At 41.5% G+C, this 26,337-nt stretch overlaps 1 protein-coding gene across 1 annotated transcript; it reads left to right on the forward strand.

The window, feature by feature from the left end:
* On the forward strand, nt 1-4,709 carry LOC124273725 (steroid receptor RNA activator 1-like). Its single transcript, XM_046709027.1, has 5 exons — nt 1-82; nt 636-947; nt 1,356-1,440; nt 2,030-2,099; nt 2,617-4,709. The coding sequence occupies exons 1-5, from the start codon at nt 76-78 to the stop codon at nt 2,782-2,784; spliced, it is 642 nt and encodes a 213-aa protein (XP_046564983.1). The 5' UTR covers nt 1-75; the 3' UTR covers nt 2,785-4,709.
* The last annotated feature ends 21,628 nt before the right edge of the window (nt 4,710-26,337 follow it).

The following is a 26,337-nucleotide window of genomic DNA, read 5'->3' on the forward strand; positions in this document are numbered from 1 at the left end:
TCGGCGTTCTGCTCTCTCAACAAAGAGTAAGTATCCCATGGCAACACTCCGCCTTCAGCTGGTGATGGCACTAGTATGGCTGGTAAGAGAGCGATAATGTTGAAAAAAGACCTTCATAAATCCAGGCATGTACCTCGCAGTGATCATAGTTGCTGACATCAGAAAGTAGTGAAATGCCAATGTTCCATTAATATGTTTGTATGTGTTTAGAGTAATGGTTTGGTTCTGTGGAGCTATAGCATAAAGGGTGATGATACTGTGTTTAGTAATCAATACAAAATGATGACAAATGACATGGAGCTGACTGAACCAGTATGAGGGGGCACAGTAGTGAAGGGGAGACAACTTGACATCTAGTTCAAATTGTCTCCCTTTATTTAAAACTTTTTATACATCATTCAGAAAAACTGAAAGAAGTAGGTATGCTATAAATGTGTTTTTGTTTTATTCACAACTGTTAACTGTTGAATTCAAAAGAATTATCATGATAGTCCACTGTTAGAATACTTGTTAGAAATATACTTGTTATAATATGATATTGAGTTTTGAAACACACTCCAGATTTTCACTGCAAATGGTGCCATGTGTCAAAGATGTTAAGTTTTGTTAACCTGTCATGAATGCTGATGTTGCAGCCAGCATCCTGAATCCAGCTGAAGGTCCTCCCAAGCTAGGAAATGTACAACTATTACCTCCTGCGGTAAACACATGTACCCCCACTCCTCTTCCTGTGGTGGTCCCCACTCTTATACCCACCCCCAGAGCCTGGGTCTCAGCTGTCTCCAGGGTTGATCTCTCACCTGGGGTGGCCAGACCAGTGGCAGAGAACAGGGAGGCGCTGGATGATGTGACCATAAGGCTGAAGATGGAGGATGAGGCCGACCTCTTGACCTACATACAGGAGGCTCTGAAGACCGTGAGGGACAAATGCAGTGGGCAACTCAAAGGTTAGTGTGTGAACAACTCAGTATTCACAGGAATATGCTGTAATCAATGTCAGTGTAAAACAAAATATTGAACCTAGGTGTACAGTGGTGTAGGAGTCAGTTAGCCAACCCGATTTGAAGAAGAAATAGTGAGGAATACTGTGAGGGTATTATTTGACACATCTGACAGTTTGAGACTGTGTGTCCAGAAAGTACTTAAGAACAGCTGGATTTAAGCCCTGAAGACTAGACGTTGTCAATAGGATTCCTTTTGATTCTTTCAATGTCTGAAGCTAATTCATATGGCATAACCATTGCTGACTGAAAGCAAGGAATGTGAAAGGTTGAAGGTTGGTGGCTGTATTACCTGAAAATGTTTGCCAGGAACACTGGGGCTGATTTTTCAATGTGTTAATTCTGGTCGCCCAGGGTCGGGCTGCAGAGGATGTGATCTTGGGAGGATAGCACTGCTCCAGGAGATGTGGCAGGGGGACAAGTCTCTCCACCAGTCAAAGTGCGACTTGGGCAGCTCAAGCTGAAGGTAGCCACAATATATGACATGTAAGCGTCTTGTTGCTTAAGCCTCGATGGGGAATCAGTACAAGTCTTTAGGACGCCCGTGTTGGTCATTATAGACAACTTACTGGATGGAGTAGCTGATGGCATGTGTTCATACCCTGATTGTGTGGATTGTTGCTGACAGGATCAGTCACTGGATGTTCTGGTCCATACACAATTATTTACCACTGTCATTATGTGATTATATTTTTTTTGCGTAGCCTTAAATGATTAACACACATCCCGTCTTGTACATGCTACAGTTGCTATAGTGCTTGTGTATAGACACTCTAAATGTTCACTGGCAATAGTGTGCTTCAGATTTGTTTAGAACCAGTATTTCCATATTAATGGTGGTACTGAATTATCAAGTTATCTACAGTGTTTTACCCAGTGTTTGAGATAGTTACAGTATTGTGTACTGATAACCTGAGTAGTTAACACTGAGTGCAGAAAGAGGGGGAGATGAATACTGTCATTGCCCCAGTTGGCTTTGGGGGAGTTGTCATGTCCACATGTTAATTTTAATTTCAATCTCTCCTCAGCACTAAAGAGAACAACCTTGACCTTGCAAATAGCATCCACTTGTCTTTAATGGTGGATTATACAAATGAGGTAAGTGTGTTTGGTTACAGTGTTTGAAGCAGCTGTTGATTGTTCCAGGCATGGTTATCAAACATCAAACACGACAGGTGATTCAGTAACTCAGACATACTCAGGTATCTTGTTGGTATGACTTGTCATTTTGAGTATGTAAATGACTAAAAAATCTGTCCAGTAGCTGTGGTGTAAACTTCAGACATCTCTGTACATACTGGCTGTACTCTACAAAAAGCTAATTATGCCATCTACACTACAAGGGTTAGTTATGCCATCTACACTACAAACGCTAATTATGCCATCTACACTACAAGGGTTAGTTATGCCATCTACACTAAAGCGCTAATTATGCCATCTACACTACAAGGGTTAGTTATGCCATCTACACTACAAGCGCTAATTATGCCATCTACACTACAAGGGTTAGTTATGCCATCTACACTACACTGTAGTTGATTGTATTGAATCTGTGAATTAGTGATGCAATATTGTGTGTGAGGTAACACTGGTGTCATGTACTTGTCATCCTCAGGTGAACCAGTGGATGGTTGGCATCAAGAGACTTATCCAAGAACTGTACAGCTTGCAAGCACAGACTGCAAGCACTGAACAATCTAGCCCTTCACCCACAGATGACCCTCAGGGTCAAGGTCAAACCTTGGCCTCCAGTGAAGCACAGCCAGTAGCTGGTGAAAGCTGAACTGAATATCACCAGCGTCGTCCTGCTTTTATTTATTTTTGTTACAACTCTGTATCAGTTCATGTTCAGGCCATCAGAACACTAACATGCTAGCCTTTCCATCCCTTATCAGTTTCTATAGCTGGAATATTTACAGAGTGCGGCATAAAACTAAAATCACTCACTCACTCACTTTATCAGTTTCTTGAAATTAATGTCCACTTTTATCGAACACATGTTACAATTTTGTCAAACCTGTGTTTGAGATCCCAGTCATCCATTACTGTTTGTCCTGGAGCCAGCTTGTGGAGACCAAGAAATATTGTAACTCTTTCCCATGATGATCAGTTTACATTCTGATGAAAGAGCATTTATATAGTTAAGACGCAGCCTCCACCAACTCCATTGGTATATTCTGCTGCGCTAAGTGAATAATTTTATGAGTGAATGAAATTCTCACCACACTGATAGTAAGTCCAGCTTAGAGGCTAAACATGGTGAAATGTTGCTCAGGTCAAGGTGATCATCAATGCTTAAGCTCTTCTTGCCACCTGTGAAACAATCTAAGACCTTGTTCTGTATTTTCTTCATATTGAAGCAATCTCATATTTTCCTTAATTATTCCAAAATAAACCAACTCCCAACCCATTGTCCTGCCTGAGAAACACTTGACTCTTGTTATCATGTTTGTGTGACACACACCACACTCGTCCTAATGAGGGGTGTATTCAACTGTTTGGCCTGAACACTGAAGATGTACTTAAGATGTACTTAAGGTGCTTGGTGTATGGAACTATATTTGGTCCGTCCTAAATAGTCTTTTCATAATGTTACTATGGTTACTGCTTGTCTCTTGTTATAATTATTGTAGTTGGTGTGTACATGTGTGCACAAATGCCTCTCTATATATCATGTCAGAGTGCACTGGTATGTTTGATAGGGCACCATTTGGGGAGCATGTCTGTGACAATGTTATGATCCAGAAATAATTGACATATAGTGAAATATTTCTGTCTGTCTAAGATTCTGGGTAATCAGGGCTTGTGTGACTTGTGAAGATTTAGCCTTGTCCAGTACGCCCTGTCATAATATCCTGGCTGGTGGAGGTGCTTTAGTTGCAGGTCATGCTGGCAGACAGAAGTAACTCTAGATTGACACTTTAAATGTATAAACCAGCCTTTAGAGAACAGCACAGTGACCTTTAACAGACATGTCACAATATTTATTGCAAGACAATTGCAAGACAAAAGAAATCTGTCCTCTGATGTCACCCATAGCAACAGGGTTGTTGAGTTTATCAAAGGCATGTATGCTTCTCTTAGTGATCTTTCATCTCACTGATGCCTGAATAAGGCCAGCGATGTTGAGAAGCTTCATCTTAGTTTACTTCCTGCAGCCTGCAGCAACATGCCCTGGCAGGAGCCGCTGTATAGATGCATTTTGTTTTTATGGAAGCATTACTTGTTTTTTAACAATACGAAGGTGGCGATTTCCAGTCTGTTGAATTCTAACAAAAACTGATTGGTTTTCCTAGTGACATGTGCCCCACAGCAGAGATTTCCTCTCGAGATGTTTTAGTGCTGAATTCTAAAGGTGCTCTGAATGTCTGGTTGAAGTCATGTATGTTAGCCTTTGTTATGAATACACATTGCCATTTAGAAAGTGGTCAAATGTAACGTGTTATATTTGGGATTACACTTTCTTAGAAAAGTACAGATTCTGGTGCTTTACTGAGAAAGTGTAATCCCAAATATAACATGTAAGCCTTTGTTGATGAAACTGTATGTCATCAAGTCAGACCTGATATTGTTGTATACTGCTTAATAGTGTCTGTATTATCATTCAGTTATTACTGACCTACTGATTCTAGTCGGTGTAACAGAGCCACCCAAACAAAGCTGCCTGCCCTCTCAGTGAACCAATCATGCTGACATTTGGAGGACGACTGTTTTATCCCCGATCCGTCCGTCCGAAAAGATGCACATTTTGTCTTTTCCGAGCAGAACTCTAAATCCGTTCAATATTTCTTCACCAAGCTTTGGCACATAGATAGATCTGGTGGTGTACTGATGCCTTTTGGTAGTTTTGGAATTCTGAATAAAATATTTTTTTGGCTTTTCCGTGGCAACAAGTTTGACTTAGCCTGAAATTGGTGGTAGTGCTCTTTTCCGGAGCAGAACTCTAAAACAGTTCACTATTTCTTCACCAAACTTGGCACATAGATAGGTCTGGCGGTGTACTGGTGCCTTTTGGTAGTTTGGAATTCTGAATAAAATATTTTTGGCATTTCCATGGCAACAAGTTCGACTTAGACTGAAATTGGTGGTAGTGCTCTTTTCGAGACAGAACTCTAAAACCGTTCAATGTTTCTTCACCAAACTTGGCACATAGATAGATCTGGTGGTGTACTGGTGCCTTTTGGTAGTTTTGGAATTCTGAATAAAATATTTTTGGCTTTTCCATGGCAACAAGTTCGACTTAGAATGAAATTAGTGGTAGTGCTCTTTTCCAGAGCTGAACTCTAAAACCGTTCACTATTTCTTCACCAAACTTGGCACATAGATAGATCTGGTGGTGTACTGGTGCCTTTTGGTAGTTTTGGAATTCTGAATAAAATATTTTTGGCTTTTCCGTGGCAACAAGTTTGACTTAGCCTGAAATTGGTGGTAGTGCTCTTTTCCAGAGCAGAACTCTAAAACAGTTCACTATTTCTTCACCAAACTTGGCACATAGATAGATCTGGTGGTGTACTGGTGCCTTTTGGTAGTTTTGGAATTCTGAATAAAATATTTTTGGCATTTCCATGGCAACAAGTTTGACTTAGACTGAAATTGGTGGTAGTGCTCTTTTCGAGACAGAACTCTAAAACCGTTCAATGTTTCTTCACCAAACTTGGCACATAGATAGATCTGGTGGTGTACTGGTGCCTTTTGGTAGTTTTTAGAATTCTGAATAAAATATTTTTTGGCTTTTCCATGGCAACAAGTTCGACTTAGAATGAAATTAGTGGTAGTGCTCTTTTCGAGAGCTGAACTCTAAAACCGTTCACTATTTCTTCACCAAACTTGGCACATAGATAGATCTGGTGGTGTACTGGTGCCTTTTGGTAGTTTTGGAATTCTGAATAAAATATTTTTGGCTTTTCCATGGCAACAAGTTTGACTTAGAATGAAATTAGTGGTAGTGCTCTTTTCGGGAGCTGAACTCTGAAACCGTTCACTATTTCTTCACCAAACTTGGCACATAGATAGATCTGGTGGTGTACTGGTGCCTTTTGGTAGTTTTGGAATTCTGAATAAAATATTTTTGGCTTTTCCATGGCAACAAGTTCGACTTAGAATGAAATTAGTGGTAGTGCTCTTTTCCGGAGCTGAACTCTGAAACCGTTCACTATTTCTTCACCAAACTTGGCACATAGATAGATCTGGTGGTGTACTGGTGCCTTTTGGTAGTTTTGGAATTCTGAATAAAATATTTTTGGCTTTTCCGTGGCAACAAGTTTGACTTAGCCTGAAATTGGTGGTAGTGCTCTTTTCCAGAGCTGAACTCTGAAACCGTTCACTATTTCTTCACCAAACTTGGCACATAGATAGATCTGGTGGTGTACTGGTGCCTTTTGGTAGTTTTGGAATTCTGAATAAAATATTTTTGGCTTTTCCGTGGCAACAAGTTTTGACTTAGCCTGAAATTGGTGGTAGTGCTCTTTTCCGGAGCTGAATTCTAAAACCGTTCACTATTTCTTCACCAAACTTGGCACATAGATAGATCTGGTGGTGTACTGGTGCCTTTTGGTAGTTTTGGAATTCTGAATAAAATATTTTTGGCATTTCCATGGCAACAAGTTCGACTTAGACTGAAATTGGTGGTAGTGCTCTTTTCCGGAGCAGAACTCTAAAACCGTTCAATGTTTCTTCACCAAACTTGGCACATAGATAGATCTGGTGGTGTACTGGTGCCTTTTGGTAGTTTTGGAATTCTGAATAAAATATTTTTGGCTTTTCCATGGCAACAAGTTCGACTTAGAACTGAAATTAGTGGTAGTGCTCTTTTCGGGCTGAACTCTGAAACCGTTCACTATTTCTTCACCAAACTTGGCACATAGATAGATCTGGTGGTGTACTGGTGCCTTTTGGTAGTTTTGGAATTCTGAATAAAATATTTTTGGCTTTTCCGTGGCAACAAGTTTGACTTAGCCTGAAATTGGTGGTAGTGCTCTTTTCCGGAGCAGAATTCTAAAACAGTTCACTATTTCTTCACCAAACTTGGCACATAGATAGGTCTGGCGGTGTACTGGTGCCTTTTGGTAGTTTTGGAATTCTGAATAAAATATTTTTGGCATTTCCATGGCAACAAGTTCGACTTAGACTGAAATTGGTGGTAGTGCTCTTTTCCGGAGCAGAACTCTAAAACCGTTCAATGTTTCTTCACCAAACTTGGCACATAGATAGATCTGGTGGTGTACTGGTGCCTTTTGGTAGTTTTGGAATTCTGAATAAAATATTTTTGGCTTTTCCGTGGCAACAAGTTTGACTTAGAATGAAATTAGTGGTAGTGTTTTTTCGGAGCTGAACTCTGAAACCGTTCACTATTTCTTCACCAAACTTGGCACATAGATAGATCTGGTGGTGTACTGGTGCCTTTTGGTAGTTTTGGAATTCTGAATAAAATATTTTTGGCTTTTTCCGTGGCAACAAGTTTGACTTAGCCTGAAATTGGTGGTAGTGCTCTTTTGAACTTTTAAAACCTTTCAATACTCTCCCTTCCACTTTCTATATACACACCTAAATATTTGACATAATCATAACTTCGTGTGGAGACATAATCATGAAGAGTATTTTGCCATTGCCGGGGGATATTGATGACTTTGTCTTCTTGTTATTGTTGTGTGTTTAACATCTCAGACCTTCAAGATAGGTTTGAAATTATGGTCTGATAGTCAGGACACCAGAGTCCCCATTGTTATCATATTTCGGGCAGAGTTGGTGTCCCTTACCAGTGCAGGGATTTGCTGATAAGTCCAAGTACAGTGCATCTTTAGCATGCATCATTTTGGGATATTCTAATCACATGAAACTGTTCAAACGAAGCTGATGCAATTTAAACAATATTTAATACGTTTAAAGGTGATTTTAAGACCAACTCACTCCAGGGATATAAGAAGCAAATGTCAGTGAGTCGATGACTCAACGTGATACATAGTTCTCTGTATAGCAGAGGTTGGACCCGAGGTCCCAAGTCTTTCACTGCAACTTGTTTGAAACATCGATATTTTGATGTCTTTTTATAACTATTGTTATACACTTAATACATGAAATTGGTTTTAATCTTTATTTGTTCTGGTAGTTGTAGTTTCCTGTAAGCCACAACTGTATCAGGCCTACAGTATATAGGTCAAATAGTGATTTCCTGACAACTTGTTGTATAGTGTGTATCTTCATTACATGACTATACCAATGATAGATACCTTGATCTACAGGACTGGTCATAGCCCAACCTGTCTTTATGTATGTGCATATCTGTGGAACAAAAGTAACATGTGCTAACGTATTCGTAAAGAACACAAGAAGCTTTATTCCTACACATTTTGCCATCCTGGATTCTCCGGTATAATACCCTGTACCTGTTTGTAACCATAGATTTGATTTGCATCTGAAAAATAGAAAATGGATGTTTGTAATGCACTACAGTCTATTCGTTAATGCATGCTGAAATTGCTAACTCCATTATTACTGCAGGGATCATTGTGCTATTCTATTGTATACTCTTAAAAAAAAGAGCAGGGGAACTTCATTTTTAATTCACAACTGATAAAAATGGGAGATATATTGGAGTCAATCAATGTTGATATAATAATAGTGAATGTTATCACCACTTGCACTTCCTTATGACCATAGTTGTTTGTACAGTAATCACTCTTGGCAGATGATTGGTGTGTGACGTGAAATTTGCATGTGTACGATTTTCTTTCTCAAACAAAAAAACCCTAGAAACGAACACTAACAACTGTGTGATGCAAGATGATTGTTAAAATTAATGGTCTACAGTGAGTTATCAACCTTCTTGAAAACCGTCAAAATCAAGAATGATACCCCATGCACGCGTATGGGGCTACTGCGTTGTGGACGTGCATCCCATGCATTGTGAATAAAGAGAAATGGTTGTGTATTCATAAGATGTCTGTCTTTGAAATATTTGTTAATACTTATACTTCCTATCCAAATCGAAATTTCAGTTTCCCCTACTTGTTTTAAGAGTACATTTCTCAGCTCCCTTAGAAAGTATGCAACCTGGGCTGCTAGTGCGGTGCTCATCCCATATTTCAGGGTGTATGTGTACTGCTGGATGAAAGACACATCTAGTGTGGGGAATTCCCAAAGCCCCACAAACTCATCACTTCTCCGCACTTCTCCGTCCTAGAAGCAAGCTGCCAAGCTGATGTGATATACTGGAATAGTGTTGAAAACAGGATTAAACCCACCTTTCTCACTCACTCTCTCGCTTGTAAGTCTTGATTAGAGATGCTGTGGCTTTGAATGGGTTCAGGGTATTGGGATGAAGTTCACATATACAGGATGGATGAGGATTACATTACCTGGATGAGGTGTACACTACTCTATCCTATATCCTACTAGCTATCTACTGCTTGGAGACTAGTCTTCTCTAACAGAAAACAGCAGTCTAAGTAAACTTAGACTCAGTATTATTCGTTACACTGCTTATACTGAGTCTAAGAAACCCTAGTAGAAGGTCGCGTCAGCTAACCTTTTAAATTGACCAATCAGAACACAGCTTACCAAATCGCGAAAGTTGACAATCACACATACAACTTTTACCTCGAAAGCGCTTGTACCCGAACGATTCTGAATGCTATTTTCCGTACGATCGCTTCCGAGTGATGCACATGGAGCACCCCCACAACAGTGAGTAAACAGTTGTTTTGGTCAATATTGAAGGATGTCAGCATGCGGAAATATTAGCTAATGGTAACCATGTCATCACAAAGCCCTAAGCGTACATACTGCAGGTGAAATGCCTGTGTTATATGGATTTTCGTTTTTGAGAGATCAGTGTCAGTGACAGGGAATTTTGTAAGTCCCGCCAAAACCATAAACAGTATCCGTTGTCTGATTGGTTAAATCCATTCGTCCATCTCACATTTGATTTGAATGATCATGGGTCGCTCAAAGGTTAGCAGGCGCTACCTTCCACTTGGGTTTGTTAGACTCAGTATAGCAGTGTAGCGAATAATACTGAGCCTAAGTTTACTTAGACTGCAGAAAACAGTTACCCTATATTTGTTTTGTATCTAAACTTACTTTTTGTGGGCATTTTTGTGCAAAGGGCAAAATATGTTGGTTTTTTCCATTTTGTTGTAGTCTAGCATATTGCTTGTGAGCATCAGCCATGAGTTTGGTCTCAACCACGAAGCCTGTGGGAGGCCTCCACTCAGCAGCAGAGCATACAGAAACTAACTGCCTCAAGTTACAGACATAATGTGTTCAGCCATGAGAAACAAACAATCAGACAATGGTTGTGATGTTTCTAATACCTCAGAAGTAAAATGACCGAGAATATGATGTACACAGGTGCTGGAACTACATAAGATGTTGGCCATCGGAAGTTTCGTCATTGATATTACCTGGGATTGACACGAGGTGAACTGATCATGTAGTACTTCAACTTGAACAGTGAAATGGTGAAATGTCTTTATTATCTTAGAAACATACTAGATCAGAGAGACAATAAAATAATACTCTCAAAATGTAAGTTTGTTTTGCTCTAACCCTATCCACCCATGGTTGACACATGTCATCTTATCCCAATTGCGTAGATCGATGTGAGATTATTTACAGACCGCTACCGTAATAGCTGGAATAACGCTGAGTGCGGCGTAAAACTAAACTTGCTTGCTCCCTCGCTGGGGGCGGTGGGGTAGCCTAGTGGTTAAAGCGTTGGCTCGTCACGCCGAAGGCCCGGGTTCGATTCCCCACATGGGCACAATGTGTTAAGCCCATTTCTGGTGTCACCCGCCGTGATATTGCTGGAATATTGCTAAAAGCGGCGTAAAACTAAACTCAGTCAGTCAGTCAGTCAGTGCTCCCTCGCTGGCTGACTGACTGACTCACTCACTCTCTCACTCACTCACTCTAACCCTATTCCTGATCCATATTGAAACATGAAACAAACCTCCGACAATAATATTCCTCACACTTATCTCTCTTGAAGGCTTCTGCATTGGATCACATCTTCAATATCTCACACTTATCTCTCTTTAAGGCTTCTGCATTAGATCACATCTTCAATATGTCACTCATATCTCTCTTTAAGGCTTCTGCATTGGATCACATCTTCAATATCTCACACTTATCTCTCTTTAAGGCTTCTGCATTGGAACACATCTTCAATGTCACACTTATCTCTCTTTAAGGTTTCTGCATTGGATCACATCTTCAATATCTCACACTTATCTCTCTTTAAGGTTTCTGCATTGGATCACATCTTCAATATCTCACATATCTCTCTTTTAAGGCTTCTGCATTGGATCCACATCTTCAATATCTCACACATATCTCTCTTTAAGGTTTGTGCATTGGATCACATCTTCAATATCTCACACTTATCTCTCTTTAAGGTTTCTGCGTTGGATCACATCTTCAATATGTCACACTTATCTCTCTTTAAGGCTTCTGCATTGGATCACATCTTCAATATCTCACACTTATCTCTCTTTAAGGCTTCTGCGTTGGATCACATCTTCAATATGTCACACTTATCTCTCTTTAAGGCTTCTGCATTGCATCACATCTTCAATATCTCACACTTATCTGTTAAGCCCATTTCTGGTGTCCCCCGCCCTGATATTGCTGGAATATTACTAAAAGCGGCGTAAAACTAAACTCAGTCAGTCAGTCTCACACTTATCTCTCTTTAAGGCTTCTGCATTGGATCACATCTTCAATATGTCACACTTATCTCTCTTTAAGGTTTCTGCATTGGATCACATCTTCAATATCTCACACTTATCTCTCTTTAAGGCTTCTGCATTAGATCACATCTTCAATATCTCACACATATCTCTCTTTAAGGCTTCTGCATTGGATCACATCTTCAATATCTCACACACATCTCTCTTTAAGGCTTCTGCATTGGATCACATCTTCAATATCTCACATTTATCTCTCTTTAAGGTTTGTGCATTGGATCACATCTTCAATATCTCACACTTATCTCTCTTTAAGGTTTCTGCGTTGGATCACATCTTCAATATGTCACACTTATCTCTCAAAAATTTTAAGGCTTCTGCATTGGATCACATCTTCAATATCTCACACTTATCTCTCTTTAAGGCTTCTGCGTTGGATCACATCTTCAATATGTCACACTTATCTCTCTTTAAGGCTTCTGCATTGCATCACATCTTCAATATCTCACACTTATCTGTTAAGCCCATTTCTGGTGTCCACCGCCGTGATATTGCTGGAATATTGCTAAAAGCGGTGTAAAACTAAACTCAGTCAGTCAGTCTCACACTTATCTCTCTTTAAGGCTTCTGCATTGGATCACATCTTCAATATCTCACACTTATCTCTCTTTAAGGTTTCTGCATTGGATCACATCTTCAATATCTCACACTTATCTCTCTTTAAGGCTTCTGCATTGGATCACATCTTCAATATCTCACACATATCTCTCTTTAAGGCTTCTGCATTGGATCACATCTTCAATATCTCACACATATCTCTCTTTAAGGCTTCTGCATTGGATCACATCTTCAATATCTCACACATATCTCTCTTTAAGGTTTCTGCATTGGATCACATCTTCAATATCTCACACTTATCTCTCTTTAAGGTTTCTGCGTTGGATCACATCTTCAATATGTCACACTTATCTCTCTTTAAGGCTTCTGCATTGGATCACATCTTCAATATCTCACACTTATCTCTCTTTAAGGCTTCTGCGTTGGATCACATCTTCAATATGTCATCCTTATCTCTCTTTAAGGCTTCTGCATTGGATCACATCTTCAATATCTCACACTTATCTCTCTTTAAGGCTTCTGCATTGGATCACATCTTCAATATGTCACACTTATCTCTCTCTTTAAGGTTTCTGCATTGGATCACATCTTCAATATCTCACACTTATCTCTCTTTAAGGTTTCTGCGTTGGATCACATCTTCAATATGTCACACTTATCTCTCTTGAAGGCTTCTGCATTGGATCACATCTTCAATATCTCACACATATCTCTCTTTAAGGCTTCTGCATTGGATCACATCTTCAATATCTCACACTTATCTCTCTTTAAGGCTTCTGCATTAGATCACATCTTCAATATGTCACACATATCTCTCTTTAAGGCTTCTGCATTAGATAACATCTTCAATATGTCATACATATCTCTCTAAGGCTTCTGCATTAGATCACATCTTCAATATCTCACACATATCTCTCTTTAAGGCTTCTGCATTAGAACACATCTTCAATATCTCACACTTATCTCTCTTTAAGGCTTCTGCATTAGAACACATCTTCAATATCTCACACTTATCTCTCTTTAAGGCTTCTGCATTAGAACACATCTTCAATATCTCACACATATCTCTCTTTAAGGCTTCTGCATTAGATCACATCTTCAATATCTCACACTTATCTCTCTTTAAGGCTTCTGCATTAGAACACATCTTCAATATCTCACACTTATCTCTCTTTAAGGCTTCTGCGTTGGATCACATCTTCAATATGTCACCCTTATCTCTCTTTAAGGCTTCTGCATTGGATCACATCTTCAATATCTCACACTTATCTCTCTTTAAGGCTTCTGCATTGGATCACATCTTCAATATGTCACACTTATCTTTCTTTAAGGTTTCTGCATTGGATCACATCTTCAATATCTCACACTTATCTCTCTTTAAGGTTTCTGCGTTGGATCACATCTTCAATATGTCACACTTATCTCTCTTGAAGGCTTCTGCATTGGATCACATCTTCAATATCTCACACGTATCTCTCTTTAAGGCTTCTGCATTGGATCACATCTTCAATATCTCACACTTATCTCTCTTTAAGGCTTCTGCATTAGATCACATCTTCAATATGTCACACATATCTCTCTTTAAGGCTTCTGCATTAGATCACATCTTCAATATGTCACACATATCTCTCTTTAAGGCTTCTGCATTAGATAACATCTTCAATATGTCATACATATCTCTCTAAGGCTTCTGCATTAGATCACATCTTCAATATGTCACACATATCTCTCTTTAAGGCTTCTGCATTAGAACACATCTTCAATATCTCACACTTATCTCTCTTTAAGGCTTCTGCATTGGATCACATCTTCAATATCTCACACTTATCTCTCTTTAAGGCTTCTGCATTAGATAACATCTTCAATATGTCATACATATCTCTCTAAGGCTTCTGCATTAGATCACATCTTCAATATGTCATACATATCTCTCTTTAAGGCTTCTGCATTAGAACACATCTTCAATATCTCACACTTATCTCTCTTTAAGGCTTCTGCATTAGAACACATCTTCAATATCTCACACTTATCTCTCTTTAAGGCTTCTGCATTAGAGCACATCTTCAATATCTCACACATATCTCTCTTTAAGGCTTCTGCATTAGATCACATCTTCAATATCTCACACTTATCTCTCTTTAAGGCTTCTGCATTAGAACACATCTTCAATATCTCACACTTATCTCTCTTTAAGGCTTCTGCATTGGATCACATCTTCCATATCTCACACATATCTCTCTTTAAGGCTTCTGCGTTGGATCACATCTTCAATATGTCACCCTTATCTCTCTTTAAGGCTTCTGCATTAGATCACATCTTCAATATCTCACACTTATCTCTCTTTAAGGCTTCTGCATTAGATCACATCTTCAATATCTCACACTTATCTCTCTTTAAGGTTTCTGCGTTGGATCACATCTTCAATATGTCACACTTATCTCTCTTTAAGGCTTCTGCATTGGATCACATCTTCAATATCTCACACTTATCTCTCTTTAAGGCTTCTGCATTGGAACACATCTTCAATATGTCACACTTATCTCTCTTTAAGGTTTCTGCATTGATCACATCTTCAATATCTCACACTTATCTCTCTTTAAGGTTTCTGCATTGGATCACATCTTCAATATCTCACACTTATCTCTCTTTAAGGCTTCTGCATTAGATCACATCTTCAATATTTCACACATATCTCTCTTTAAGGCTTCTGCATTGGAACACATCTTCAATATGTCACCCTTATCTCTCTTTAAGGCTTCTGCATTAGATCACATCTTCAATATCTCACACATATCTCTCTTTAAGGCTTCTGCATTAGATAACATCTTCAATATGTCATACATATCTCTCTAAGGCTTCTGCATTAGATCACATCTTCAATATCTCACACATATCTCTCTTTAAGGCTTCTGCATTAGAACACATCTTCAATATCTCACACTTATCTCTCTTTAAGGCTTCTGCATTAGAACACATCTTCAATATCTCACACTTATCTCTCTTTAAGGCTTCTGCATTAGAACACATCTTCAATATCTCACACATATCTCTCTTTAAGGCTTCTGCATTAGATCACATCTTCAATATCTCACACTTATCTCTCTTTAAGGCTTCTGCATTAGAACACATCTTCAATATCTCACACTTATCTCTCTTTAAGGCTTCTGCATTGGATCACATCTTCCATATCTCACATATATCTCTTTAAGGCTTCTGCGTTGGATCACATCTTCAATATGTCACCCTTATCTCTCTTTAAGGCTTCTGCATTAGATCACATCTTCAATATCTCACACTTATCTCTTTTTATGGCTTCTGCATTAGATCACATCTTCAATATCTCACACTTATCTCTCTTTAAGGTTTCTGCGTTGGATCACATCTTCAATATGTCACACTTATCTCTCTTTAAGGTTTCTGCATTGGATCACATCTTCAATATGTCACACTTATCTCTCTTTAAGGTTTCTGCATTGGATCACATCTTCAATATCTCACACTTATCTCTCTTTAAGGTTTCTGCATTGGATCACATCTTCAATATGTCACACTTATCTCTCTTTAAGGTTTCTGCATTGGATCACATCTTCAATATCTCACACTTATCTCTCTTTAAGGTTTCTGCATTGGATCACATCTTCAATATCTCACACTTATCTCTCTTTAAGGCTTCTGCATTGGAACACATCTTCAATATGTCACACTTATCTCTCTTTAAGGTTTCTGCATTGATCACATCTTCAATATCTCACCATTATCTCTCTTTAAGGTTTCTGCATTGGATCACATCTTCAATATGTCACACTTATCTCTCTTTAAGGCTTCTGCATTGCATCACATCTTCAATATCTCACACTTATCTGTTAAGCCCATTTCTGGTGTCCCCCGCCCTGATATTGCTGGAATATTACTAAAAGCGGCGTAAAACTAAACTCAGTCAGTCAGTCTCACACTTATCTCTCTTTAAGGCTTCTGCATTGGATCACATCTTCAATATGTCACACTTATCTCTCTTTAAGGTTTCTGCATTGGATCACATCTTCAATATCTCACACTTATCTCTCTTTAAGGCTTCTGCATTGGATCACATCTTCAATATGTCACAATACTTATCTCTCTTTAAAGGTTTCTGCGTTGGATCACATCTTCAATATGTCACACTTATCTCTCTCTTTAAGGCTTCTGCATTGGATCACATCTTCAATATCTCACACTTATCTCTCTTTAAGGCTTCTGCGTTGGATCACATCTTCAATATGTCACACTTATCTCTCTTTAAGGCTTCTGCATTGGATCACATCTTCAATATCTCACACTTATCTCTCTTTAAGGCTTCTGCATTGGATCACATCTTCAATATGTCACACTTATCTCTCTTTAAGGTTTCTGCATTGGATCACATCTTCAATATCTCACACTTATCTCTCTTTAAGGTTTCTGCGTTGGATCACATCTTCAATATGTCACACTTATCTCTCTTGAAGGCTTCTGCATTGGATCACATCTTCAATATCTCACACATATCTCTTTAAGGCTTCTGCATTGATCACATCTTCAATATCTCACACTTATCTCTCTTTAAGGCTTCTGCATTAGATCACATCTTCAATATGTCACACATATCTCTCTTTAAGGCTTCTGCATTAGATCACATCTTCAATATCTCACACATATCTCTCTTTAAGGCTTCTGCATTAGATAACATCTTCAATATGTCATACATATCTCTCTAAGGCTTCTGCATTAGATCACATCTTCAATATCTCACACATATCTCTCTTTAAGGCTTCTGCATTAGAACACATCTTCAATATCTCACACTTATCTCTCTTTAAGGCTTCTGCATTAGAACACATCTTCAATATCTCACACTTATCTCTCTTTAAGGCTTCTGCATTAGAACACATCTTCAATATCTCACACATATCTCTCTTTAAGGCTTCTGCATTAGATCACATCTTCAATATCTCACACTTATCTCTCTTTAAGGCTTCTGCATTAGAACACATCTTCAATATCTCACACTTATCTCTCTTTAAGGCTTCTGCATTGGATCACATCTTCCATATCTCACACATATCTCTCTTTAAGGCTTCTGCGCTGGATCACATCTTCAATATGTCACCCTTATCTCTCTTTAAGGCTTCTGCATTAGATCACATCTTCAATATCTCACACTTATCTCTTTTTATGGCTTCTGCATTAGATCACATCTTCAATATCTCACACTTATCTCTCTTTAAGGTTTCTGCGTTGGATCACATCTTCAATATGTCACACTTATCTCTCTTTAAGGTTTCTGCATTGGATCACATCTTCAATATGTCACACTTATCTCTCTTTAAGGTTTCTGCATTGGATCACATCTTCAATATCTCACACTTATCTCTCTTTAAGGTTTCTGCATTGGATCACATCTTCAATATGTCACACTTATCTCTCTTTAAGGCTTCTGCGTTGGATCACATCTTCAATATGTCACACTTATCTCTCTTTAAGGCTTCTGCATTGGATCACATCTTCAATATCTCACACATATCTCTCTTTAAGGCTTCTGCATTGGATCACATCTTCAATATCTCACACATATCTCTCTTTAAGGCTTCTGCATTAGATCACATCTTCAATATGTCACACATATCTCTCTTTAAGGCTTCTGCATTAGATCACATCTTCAAAATCTCACACTTATCTCTCTAAGGTTTCTGCATTAGAATACATCTTCAATATGTCACACTTATCTCTCTTTAAGGCTTCTGCATTGGAACAGGTATTCAATATCTCACACATATCTCTCTTTAAGTTTTCTGCATTAGAACAGGTATTCAATATCCATGCTTATCTCTTTAAGGATTCTGTGTCAAAACACATCTTCAATGCCTCAGGCTTGTCTCTCGGTAGGGATTCTGTGTCAAAACACATCTTCAATGCCTCAGGCTTATCTCTCCGTCGGGATTCTGTGTCAAAACACATCTTCAATGCCTCAGGCTTATCTCTCCGTGGGGATTCTGTGTCAAAACACATCTTCAATGCCTCAGGCTTATCTCTCCGTCGGGATTCTGTGTCAAAACACATCTTCAATGCCTCAGGCTTATCTCTCCGTGCGGATTCTGTGTCAAAACACACCTTCAATGCCTAAGGCTTATCTCTCCGTCGGTATTCTGGACCAGATCAGGTCTTCGGTACACCCATGGGGGATTCCAGGTCATAACTGGTCCCCTGTACCCCACGCGTGTCTGGCAAAGGGGGTTCTGGACCAGATCAGGACCCTTGCATCCCATGCGTGTCTCCCCATGAAGCTTACTGTGTTATACAACTAGATAAGATTGTGTTAAGCAGCTATATTAAAGTGTGTTGTGCAGCTTTATTAAACTATGTTGTACAGCTGGACTAAACTGTGTTATGCAGCTATGCTTCTGGGTTATCTTTGCACCATAATTTGTTTGTGGCGGTGTCGAAGCCCAGTGGATGAAATTGGCTGTCAATGTGGAGCTGGTTTGTAACGTCCACACGGGAGCAACATATGTCAAGCATACTTAGTACGCACTTTTGTGAGTGACTGTGAGGATGTAATCCTTGTAATGATGGAAGTCAGCTGTTATTGGACAAAATTTTGTGCCACCTATCTTCAGGGTTATCGACCTGTGGTATTTGAGGTGGAAGTCAGCTGTTATTGGACAACACTGAGTGCCACCTGTATTCAGGGTCATCGATCTGTGGTAATGGAGGTGGAAGTCAGCTGTTATTGGACAACATTCAGTGCCACCTATATTCAGGTTATCGACCTGTGGTATTGGAAGTGGAAGTCAGCTGTTATTGGACAACATTCAGTGCCACCTGTATTCAGGGTCATCGATCTGTGGTAATGGAGGTGGAAGTCAGCTGTTATTGGACAACATTCAGTGCCACCTGTATTCAGGGTCATCGATCTGTGGTAATGGAGGTGGAAGTCAGCTGTTATTGGACAACATTGAGTACCTCCTATATTTAAGGTCATCGACCTGTGGTAATGGAGGTGGAAGTCAGCTGTTATTGGACAGCATTGAGTGCCACCTGTATTTAGGGTCATCGACCTGTGGTAATGGAGGTGGAAGTCAGCTGTTATTGGACAACATTCATTGTCACCTGTATTCAGGGTCATCGATCTGTGGTAATGGAGGTGGAAGTCAGCTGTTGTTGGACAACATTCAGTGCCACCTGTATGCAGGGTCATCGACCTGTGGTTATGGAGGTGGAAGTCAGCTGTTATTGGACAACATTGAGTGCCACCTGTATGCAGGGTCATCGACCTGTGGTTATGGAGGTGGAAGTCAGCTGTTATTGGACAACATTGAGTGCCACCTGTATTCAGGGTCATCGATCTGTGGTAATGGAGGTGGAAGTCAGCTGTTATTGGACAACATTGAGTGCCACTTGTATTTAGGGTCATCGATCTGTGGTTATGGAGGTGGAAGTCAGCTGTTATTGGACAACATTGAGTGCCACCTGTATTCAAGGTCATCGATCTGCGGTAATGGAGGTGGAAGTCAGCTGTTATTGGACAACATTGAGTGCCACCTGTATTTAGGGTCATCGACCTGTGGTTATGGAGGTGGAAGTCAGCTGTTATTGGACAACATTGAGTGCCACCTGTATTCAGGGTCATTGATCTGCGGTAATGGAGGTGGAAGTCAGCTGTTATTGGACAACATTGAGTGCCACCTGTATCCAGAGTCATCGACCTGTGGTAATGGAGGTGAAAGTCAGCTGTTATTGGACAACATTGGGTGCCACCTGTATTCAGGGTCATCGATCTGTGGTAATGGAGGTGGAAGTCAGCTGTTATTGGACAACACTGAGTGCCCCCTGTATTCAGGGTCATCCGTCTGTGGTAATGGAGGTGGAAGTCAGCTGTTATTGGACAACACTGAGTGCCCCCTGTATTTAGGGTCATCGACCTGTGGTAATGGAGGTGGAAGTCAACTGTTATTGGACAACACTGAGTGCCACCTATATTTAGGGTCGTCGACCTGTGGTAATGGAGGTGGAAGTCAGCTGTTATTGGACAACACTGAGTGCCACCTATATTTAGGGTCATCGACCTGTGGTAATGGAGGTGGAAGTCAGCTGTTATTGGACAACACTGAGTGCCACCTGTATGCAGCGTCAGGTGGAAGTCAGCTGTTATTGGACAACACTGAGTGCCACCTATATTTAGGGTCATCGACCTGTGGTAATGGAGGTGGAAGTCAGCTGTTATTGGACAACACTGAGTGCCACCTGTATTTAGCGTCATCGACCTGTGGTAATGGAGGTGGAAGTCAGCTGTTATTGGACAACACTGAGTGGCACCTGTATTCAGGGTCATCGAGCTGTGGTAATGGAGGTGGAAGTCAGCTGTTATTGGACAACACTGAGTGCCCCCTGTATTTAGGGTCATCCGTCTGTGGTAATGGAGGTGGAAGTCAGCTGTTATTAGACAACACTGAGTGCCACCTATATTCAGGGTGATCGATCTGTTGTAATGGAGGTGGAAGTCAGCTGTTATTGGACAACACTGAGTGCCACCTGTATTTAGGGTCATCGACCTGTGGTAATGGAGGTGGAAGTCAGCTGTTATTGGACAACACTGAGTGCCACCTGTATTTAGGGTCATCGATCTGTGGTAATGGAGGAAGAAGTCAGCTGTTATTGGACAACATTGAGTGCCACCTGTATGCAGGGTCATCGACATGTGGTATGGAGGTGGAAGTCAGCTGTTATTGGACAACACTGAGTGCCACCTATATTGAGGGTCATGGACCTGTAGTAATGGAGGTGGAAGTCAGCTGTTATTGGACAAGATTGAGTGCCACCTATATTTAGGGTCATCGACCTGTGGTAATGGAGGTGGAAGTCAGCTGTTATTAGACAACACTGAGTGCCACCTGTATTTAGGGTCATCGATCTGTGGTAATGGAGGTGGAAGTCAACTGTTATTGGACAACATTGAGTGCCACCTGTATTTAGGGTCATCGACCTGTGGTAATGGAGGTGGAAGTCAGCTGTTATTGGACAACACCAAGTGCCACCTGTATGCAGGGTCATCGATCTGTGGTAATCGAGGTGGAAGTCAGCTGTTATTGGACAACACTGAGTGCCACCTATATTTAGGGTCATCGATCTGTGGTAATGGAGGTGGAAGTCAGCTGTTATTGGACAACACTGAGTGCCACCTGTATTTAGGGTCATCGATCTGTGGTAATGGAGGTGGAAGTCAGCTGTTATTGGACAACACTGAGTGCCACCTGTATTCAGGGTCATCGACCTGTGGTAATGGAGGTGGAAGTCAGCTGTTATTGGACAACAATTGAGTGCCACCTGGACCTGTGTGTGGGAAGTCAGCTGTGTGTGGAAGTCAGCTGTTAATGGAGGTGGACAACAACACTGAGTGCCACCTATATTTAGGGTCATCGACCTGTGGTAATGGAGGTGGAAGTCAGCTGTTATTGGACAACACTGAGTGCCCCCTGCATGCAAGGTGGGTCATCGACCTGTGGTAATGGAGGTGGAAGTCAGCTGTTATTGGACAACACTGGAGTGCCACCTATATTTAGGGTCGTCGACCTGTGGTAATGGAGGTGGAAGTCAGCTGTTATTGGACAACACTGAGTGCCACCTTGTATTTAGGGTCATCGACCTGTGGTAATGGAGGTGAAAGTCAGCTGTTATTGGACAACACTGAGTGCCACCTGTATTTGCAGGGTCATCGACCTGTGTAATGGAGGTGGAAGTCAGCTGTTATTGACAACGCTCCACTGCCACCGGAAGTGGAGTGTCCACCTGTATTGCAGGGGGTCATCGACATGTGGTATGGAGGTGGAAGTCAGCTGTTATTGGACAACACTGGAGTGCCACCTATATTGAGGGTCATGGACCTGTAGTAATGGAGGTGGAAGTCAGCTGTTATTGGACAAGATTGAGTGCACACCTATATTTAGGGTCATCGACCTGTGGTAATGGAGGTGAAGTCAGCTGTTATTAGACAACACTGAGTGCCACCTGTATTTAGGGTCATCGATTCTGTGGTAATGGAGGTGGGAAGTCAACTGTTATTGGACAACATTGAGTGCCACCTGTATTTAGGGTCATCGAGCTGTGGTAATGGAGGTGGAAGTCAGCTGTTATTGGACAACACCAAGCGCCACCTGTATGCAGGGTCATCGATCTGTGTAATCGAGGTGGAAGTCAGCTGTTATTGGACAACACTGAGTGTATTTAGGGTCATCGATCTGTGGTAATGGAGGTGGAAGTCAGCTGTTATTGGACAACACTGAGTGCCACCTGTATTCAGGGTCATCCGTCTGTGGTAATGGAGGTGGAAGTCAGCTGTTATTGGACAAGATTGAGTGCCACCTATATTTAGGGTCATCGACCTGTGGTAATGGAGGTGGAAGTCAGCTGTTATTGGACAACACTGAGTGCCCCCTGTATTTAGGGTCATCGACCTGTGGTAATGGAGGTGGAAGTCAACTGTTATTGGACAACACTGAGTGCCACCTATATTTAGGGTCGTCGACCTGTGGTAATGGAGGTGGAAGTCAGCTGTTATTGGACAACACTGAGTGCCACCCATATTTAGGGTCATCGACCTGTGGTAATGGAGGTGAAAGTCAGCTGTTATTGGACAACACTGAGTGCCACCTGTATGCAGGGTCATCGACCTGTGGTAATGGAGGTGGAAGTCAGCTGTTATTGGACAACACTGAGTGCCACCTGTATGCAGGGTCATCGACCTGTGGTAATGGAGGTGGAAGTCAGCTGTTATTGGACAACACTGAGTGCCACCTGTATTTAGGGTCATCGAGCTGTGGTAATGGAGGTGGAAGTCAGCTGTTATTGGACAACACTGAGTGCCACCTATATTTAGGGTCATCGACCTGTGGTAATGGAGGTGGAAGTCAGCTGTTATTAGACAACACTGAGTGCCACCTATATTTAGGGTCATCCGTCTGTTGGTAATGGAGGTGGGAAGTCAGCTGTTATTGGACAACACTGAGTGCCACCTATATTTAGGGTCATCGACCTGTGGTAATGGAGGTGGAAGTCAGCTGTTATTGGACAACACTGAGTGCCACCTGTATTTAGGGTCATCGATCTGTGGTAATGGAGGTGGAAGTCAGCTGTTATTGGACAACACTGAGTGCCACCTGTATGCAGGGTCATCGACCGTGGAAGTCAGCTGTTATTGGTAATGGAGGTCATGGAAGTGGAGGTGGAAGTCCAGCTGTTATTGGACAAGATTGAGTGCCACCTATATTTAGGGTCATCGACCTGTGGTAATGGAGGTGGAAGTCAGCTGTTATTAGACAACACTGAGTGCCACCTGTATTTAGGGTCATCGATCTGTGGTAATGGAGGTGGAAGTCAACTGTTATTGGACAACATTGAGTGCCACCTATATTTAGGGTCATCGACCTGTGGTAATGGAGGTGGAAGTCAGCTGTTATTAGACAACACCAAGTGCCACCTGTATGCAGGGTCATCGATCTGTGGTAATCGAGGTGGAAGTCAGCTGTTATTGGACAACACTGAGTGCCACCTATATTTAGGGTCATCGATCTGTGGTAATGGAGGTGGAAGTCAGCTGTTATTGGACAACACTGAGTGCCACCTGTATTCAGGGTCATCCGTCTGTGGTAATGGAGGTGGAAGTCAGCTGTTATTGGACAACACTGAGTGCAACCTATATTTAGGGTCATCGACCTCGTGGTAATGGAGGTGGAAGTCAGCTGTTATTGGACAAAGGCAAGAGTGCCCCTGTGATTCAGGGTCATCGACGTCTGTGGTAATGGAGGTGGAAGTCAGCTGTTATTGGACAACACTGAGTGCCACCTATATTTAGGGTCATCGACCTGTGGTAATGGAGGTGGAAGTCAGCTGTTATTGGACAACATTGAGTGCCACCTGTATTCAGGGTCATCGATCTGTGGTAATGGAGGTGGAAGTCAGCTGTTATTGGACAACATTCAGTGCCACCCATATTTAGGAGTCATCGTCCTGTGGTAATGGAGGTGAAAGTCAGCTGTTATTGGACAACACTGAGTGCCACCTGTATGCAGGGTCATCGACCTGTGGTAATGGAGGTGGAAGTCAGCTGTTATTGGACAACACTGGAGTGCCACCTGTATTTAGGGTCATCGAGGCTGTGGTAATGGAGGTGGAAGTCAGCTGTTATTGGACAACACTGAGTGCCACCTCATATATTGGAAGTGGGTCATTGGACAACTGTGCCACCTGTGCATTCATGGTCATCGGTGGAAGTGGAAGTCAGCTGTTATTGGACAACATCTGAGTGCCACCTATATTTAAGGTCATCGACCTCCTGTGGTAATGGAGGTGGAAGTCAGCTGTTATTGGACAACACTGAGTGCCACCTATATTCAGGGTCATCGACCTGTGGTAATGGAGGTGGAAGTCAGGCTGTTATTGGACAACATTGAGTGCCACCTGTATTCCTAGGGATCATCGATCTGTGGTAATGGAGGTGGAAGTCAGCTGTTATTGGACAAACACTGGGTGCCACCTTGTATTTAGGGTCATCGATCTGTGGTAATGGAGGTGGAAGTCAGCTGTTATTGGACAACAGTGAGTGCCACCCGTATCTAGGGCCACCGATCTGCGGTAAGTGGAAGTCAGCTGTTATTGGACAACATTCAGTGTCACATGCATTCAGGGTCATCGATCTGTGGTTATGGAGGTGGAAGTTTTCAGCTGTTGTTGGACAACTATTCAGTGCCACCTATGCTTGAGGGTCATGGACTCCGTGTGAAATGGAAGTGGGTGTCAGCTTTTCGTTATTGACAACATTGAGTGGCCACCTGTATTCAGGGTCATCGATCTGTGGTGCAATGGAGGTGGAAGTCAGCCGTTATTGGACAAATATTGAGCGCCACTTGTATTTAGGGTCATCGACGGTGGTTATGGAGGTGGAAGCCTCAGCTGTTATTTGGCCAACATTGAGTGCCACCCGTATTCAAGGTCATCGATCTGCGGTAATGGAGGTGGAAGCCAGCTGTTATTGGACAACATTGAGTGCCAATTCCGTATTTAGGGTCATCGACCTGTGGTTATGGAGGCGGGAAGTCAGCTGTTATTGGACAACATTGGAGTGCCACCTATATTTCAGAAGTCATCGATCTGCGGTAATGGAGGTGGAAGTCAGCTGTTATTGGACAACATTGAGTGCCACCTGTATCCAGAGTCATCGACCTGTGGTATTGGAGGTGCAAGTCAGCTGTTATTGACAACATTGAGTGCCACCTGTATTCAGGGTCATCGATCTGTGGTAAATGGAGGTGGAAGTCAGCTGTTATTGGACAGCATTGGAGTGCCACCATTCAGGGTCATCGATCTGTGGTAATGGAGAGGTGGAAGTCAGCTAAGCGGCTGGATAACACTGAGTACTCTTCGTATATTTCAGGGTCATCCGACCTGTGGTAAATGGAGGTGGAAGTCAGCTGTTATTGGACAACACTCGAGTGCCACCTGTATTTAGGGTCAATCGACCTGTGGTAATGGAGGTGGAAGTCAGCTGTTATTGGACAACACTCGAGTGCCACTCTATATTTAGGAATCATCGACCTGTGGTAATGGAGGTGGAAGTCAGCTTTCGTTATTGGACAACATTCACAGTGTCACCTGTATTTAGGGTCATCGATCTGTGGTAATGGAGGTGGAAGTCAGCTGTTATTGGACAACATCTGAGTGCCACCTGTATTGCTAGGGTCATCGACCTGTGGTAATGGAGGTGGAAGCCAGCTGTTATTGGACAACACTGGAGTGCCACCTGTATTCAAGGTCATCGCAAGATCTGTGGTGCCTTGGAGGTGGAAGTCAGCTGTTATTGGACAGCACTTGAGTGCCACCTGTATTTTAGGAGTCATCGATCTGTGGTTATGGAGGTGGAAGTCAGCTGTTATTGGACAACATTGAGTGCCACCTGTGCATTCAAGAGATCATCGATCTGTGGTAATGGAGGAGGAAAGAAGTCTGGCTGTTATTGGACAACATTG

The sequence above is a fragment of the Haliotis rubra genome, unplaced genomic scaffold (assembly GCF_003918875.1).
Source record: "Haliotis rubra isolate DU_JTF1 unplaced genomic scaffold, ASM391887v1 Scf1830, whole genome shotgun sequence".
Taxonomy (NCBI): domain Eukaryota; kingdom Metazoa; phylum Mollusca; class Gastropoda; order Lepetellida; family Haliotidae; genus Haliotis; species Haliotis rubra.

Coding starts and splice junctions, on each gene's coding strand:
- LOC124273725 (XM_046709027.1), top strand. Junction 1,441..2,029: donor AAGTCTCTCCACCAGTCAAA/GTGCGACTTGGG, acceptor ATCTCTCCTCAG/CACTAAAGAGAACAACCTTG. Junction 2,100..2,616: donor TGGTGGATTATACAAATGAG/GTAAGTGTGTTT, acceptor TGTCATCCTCAG/GTGAACCAGTGGATGGTTGG.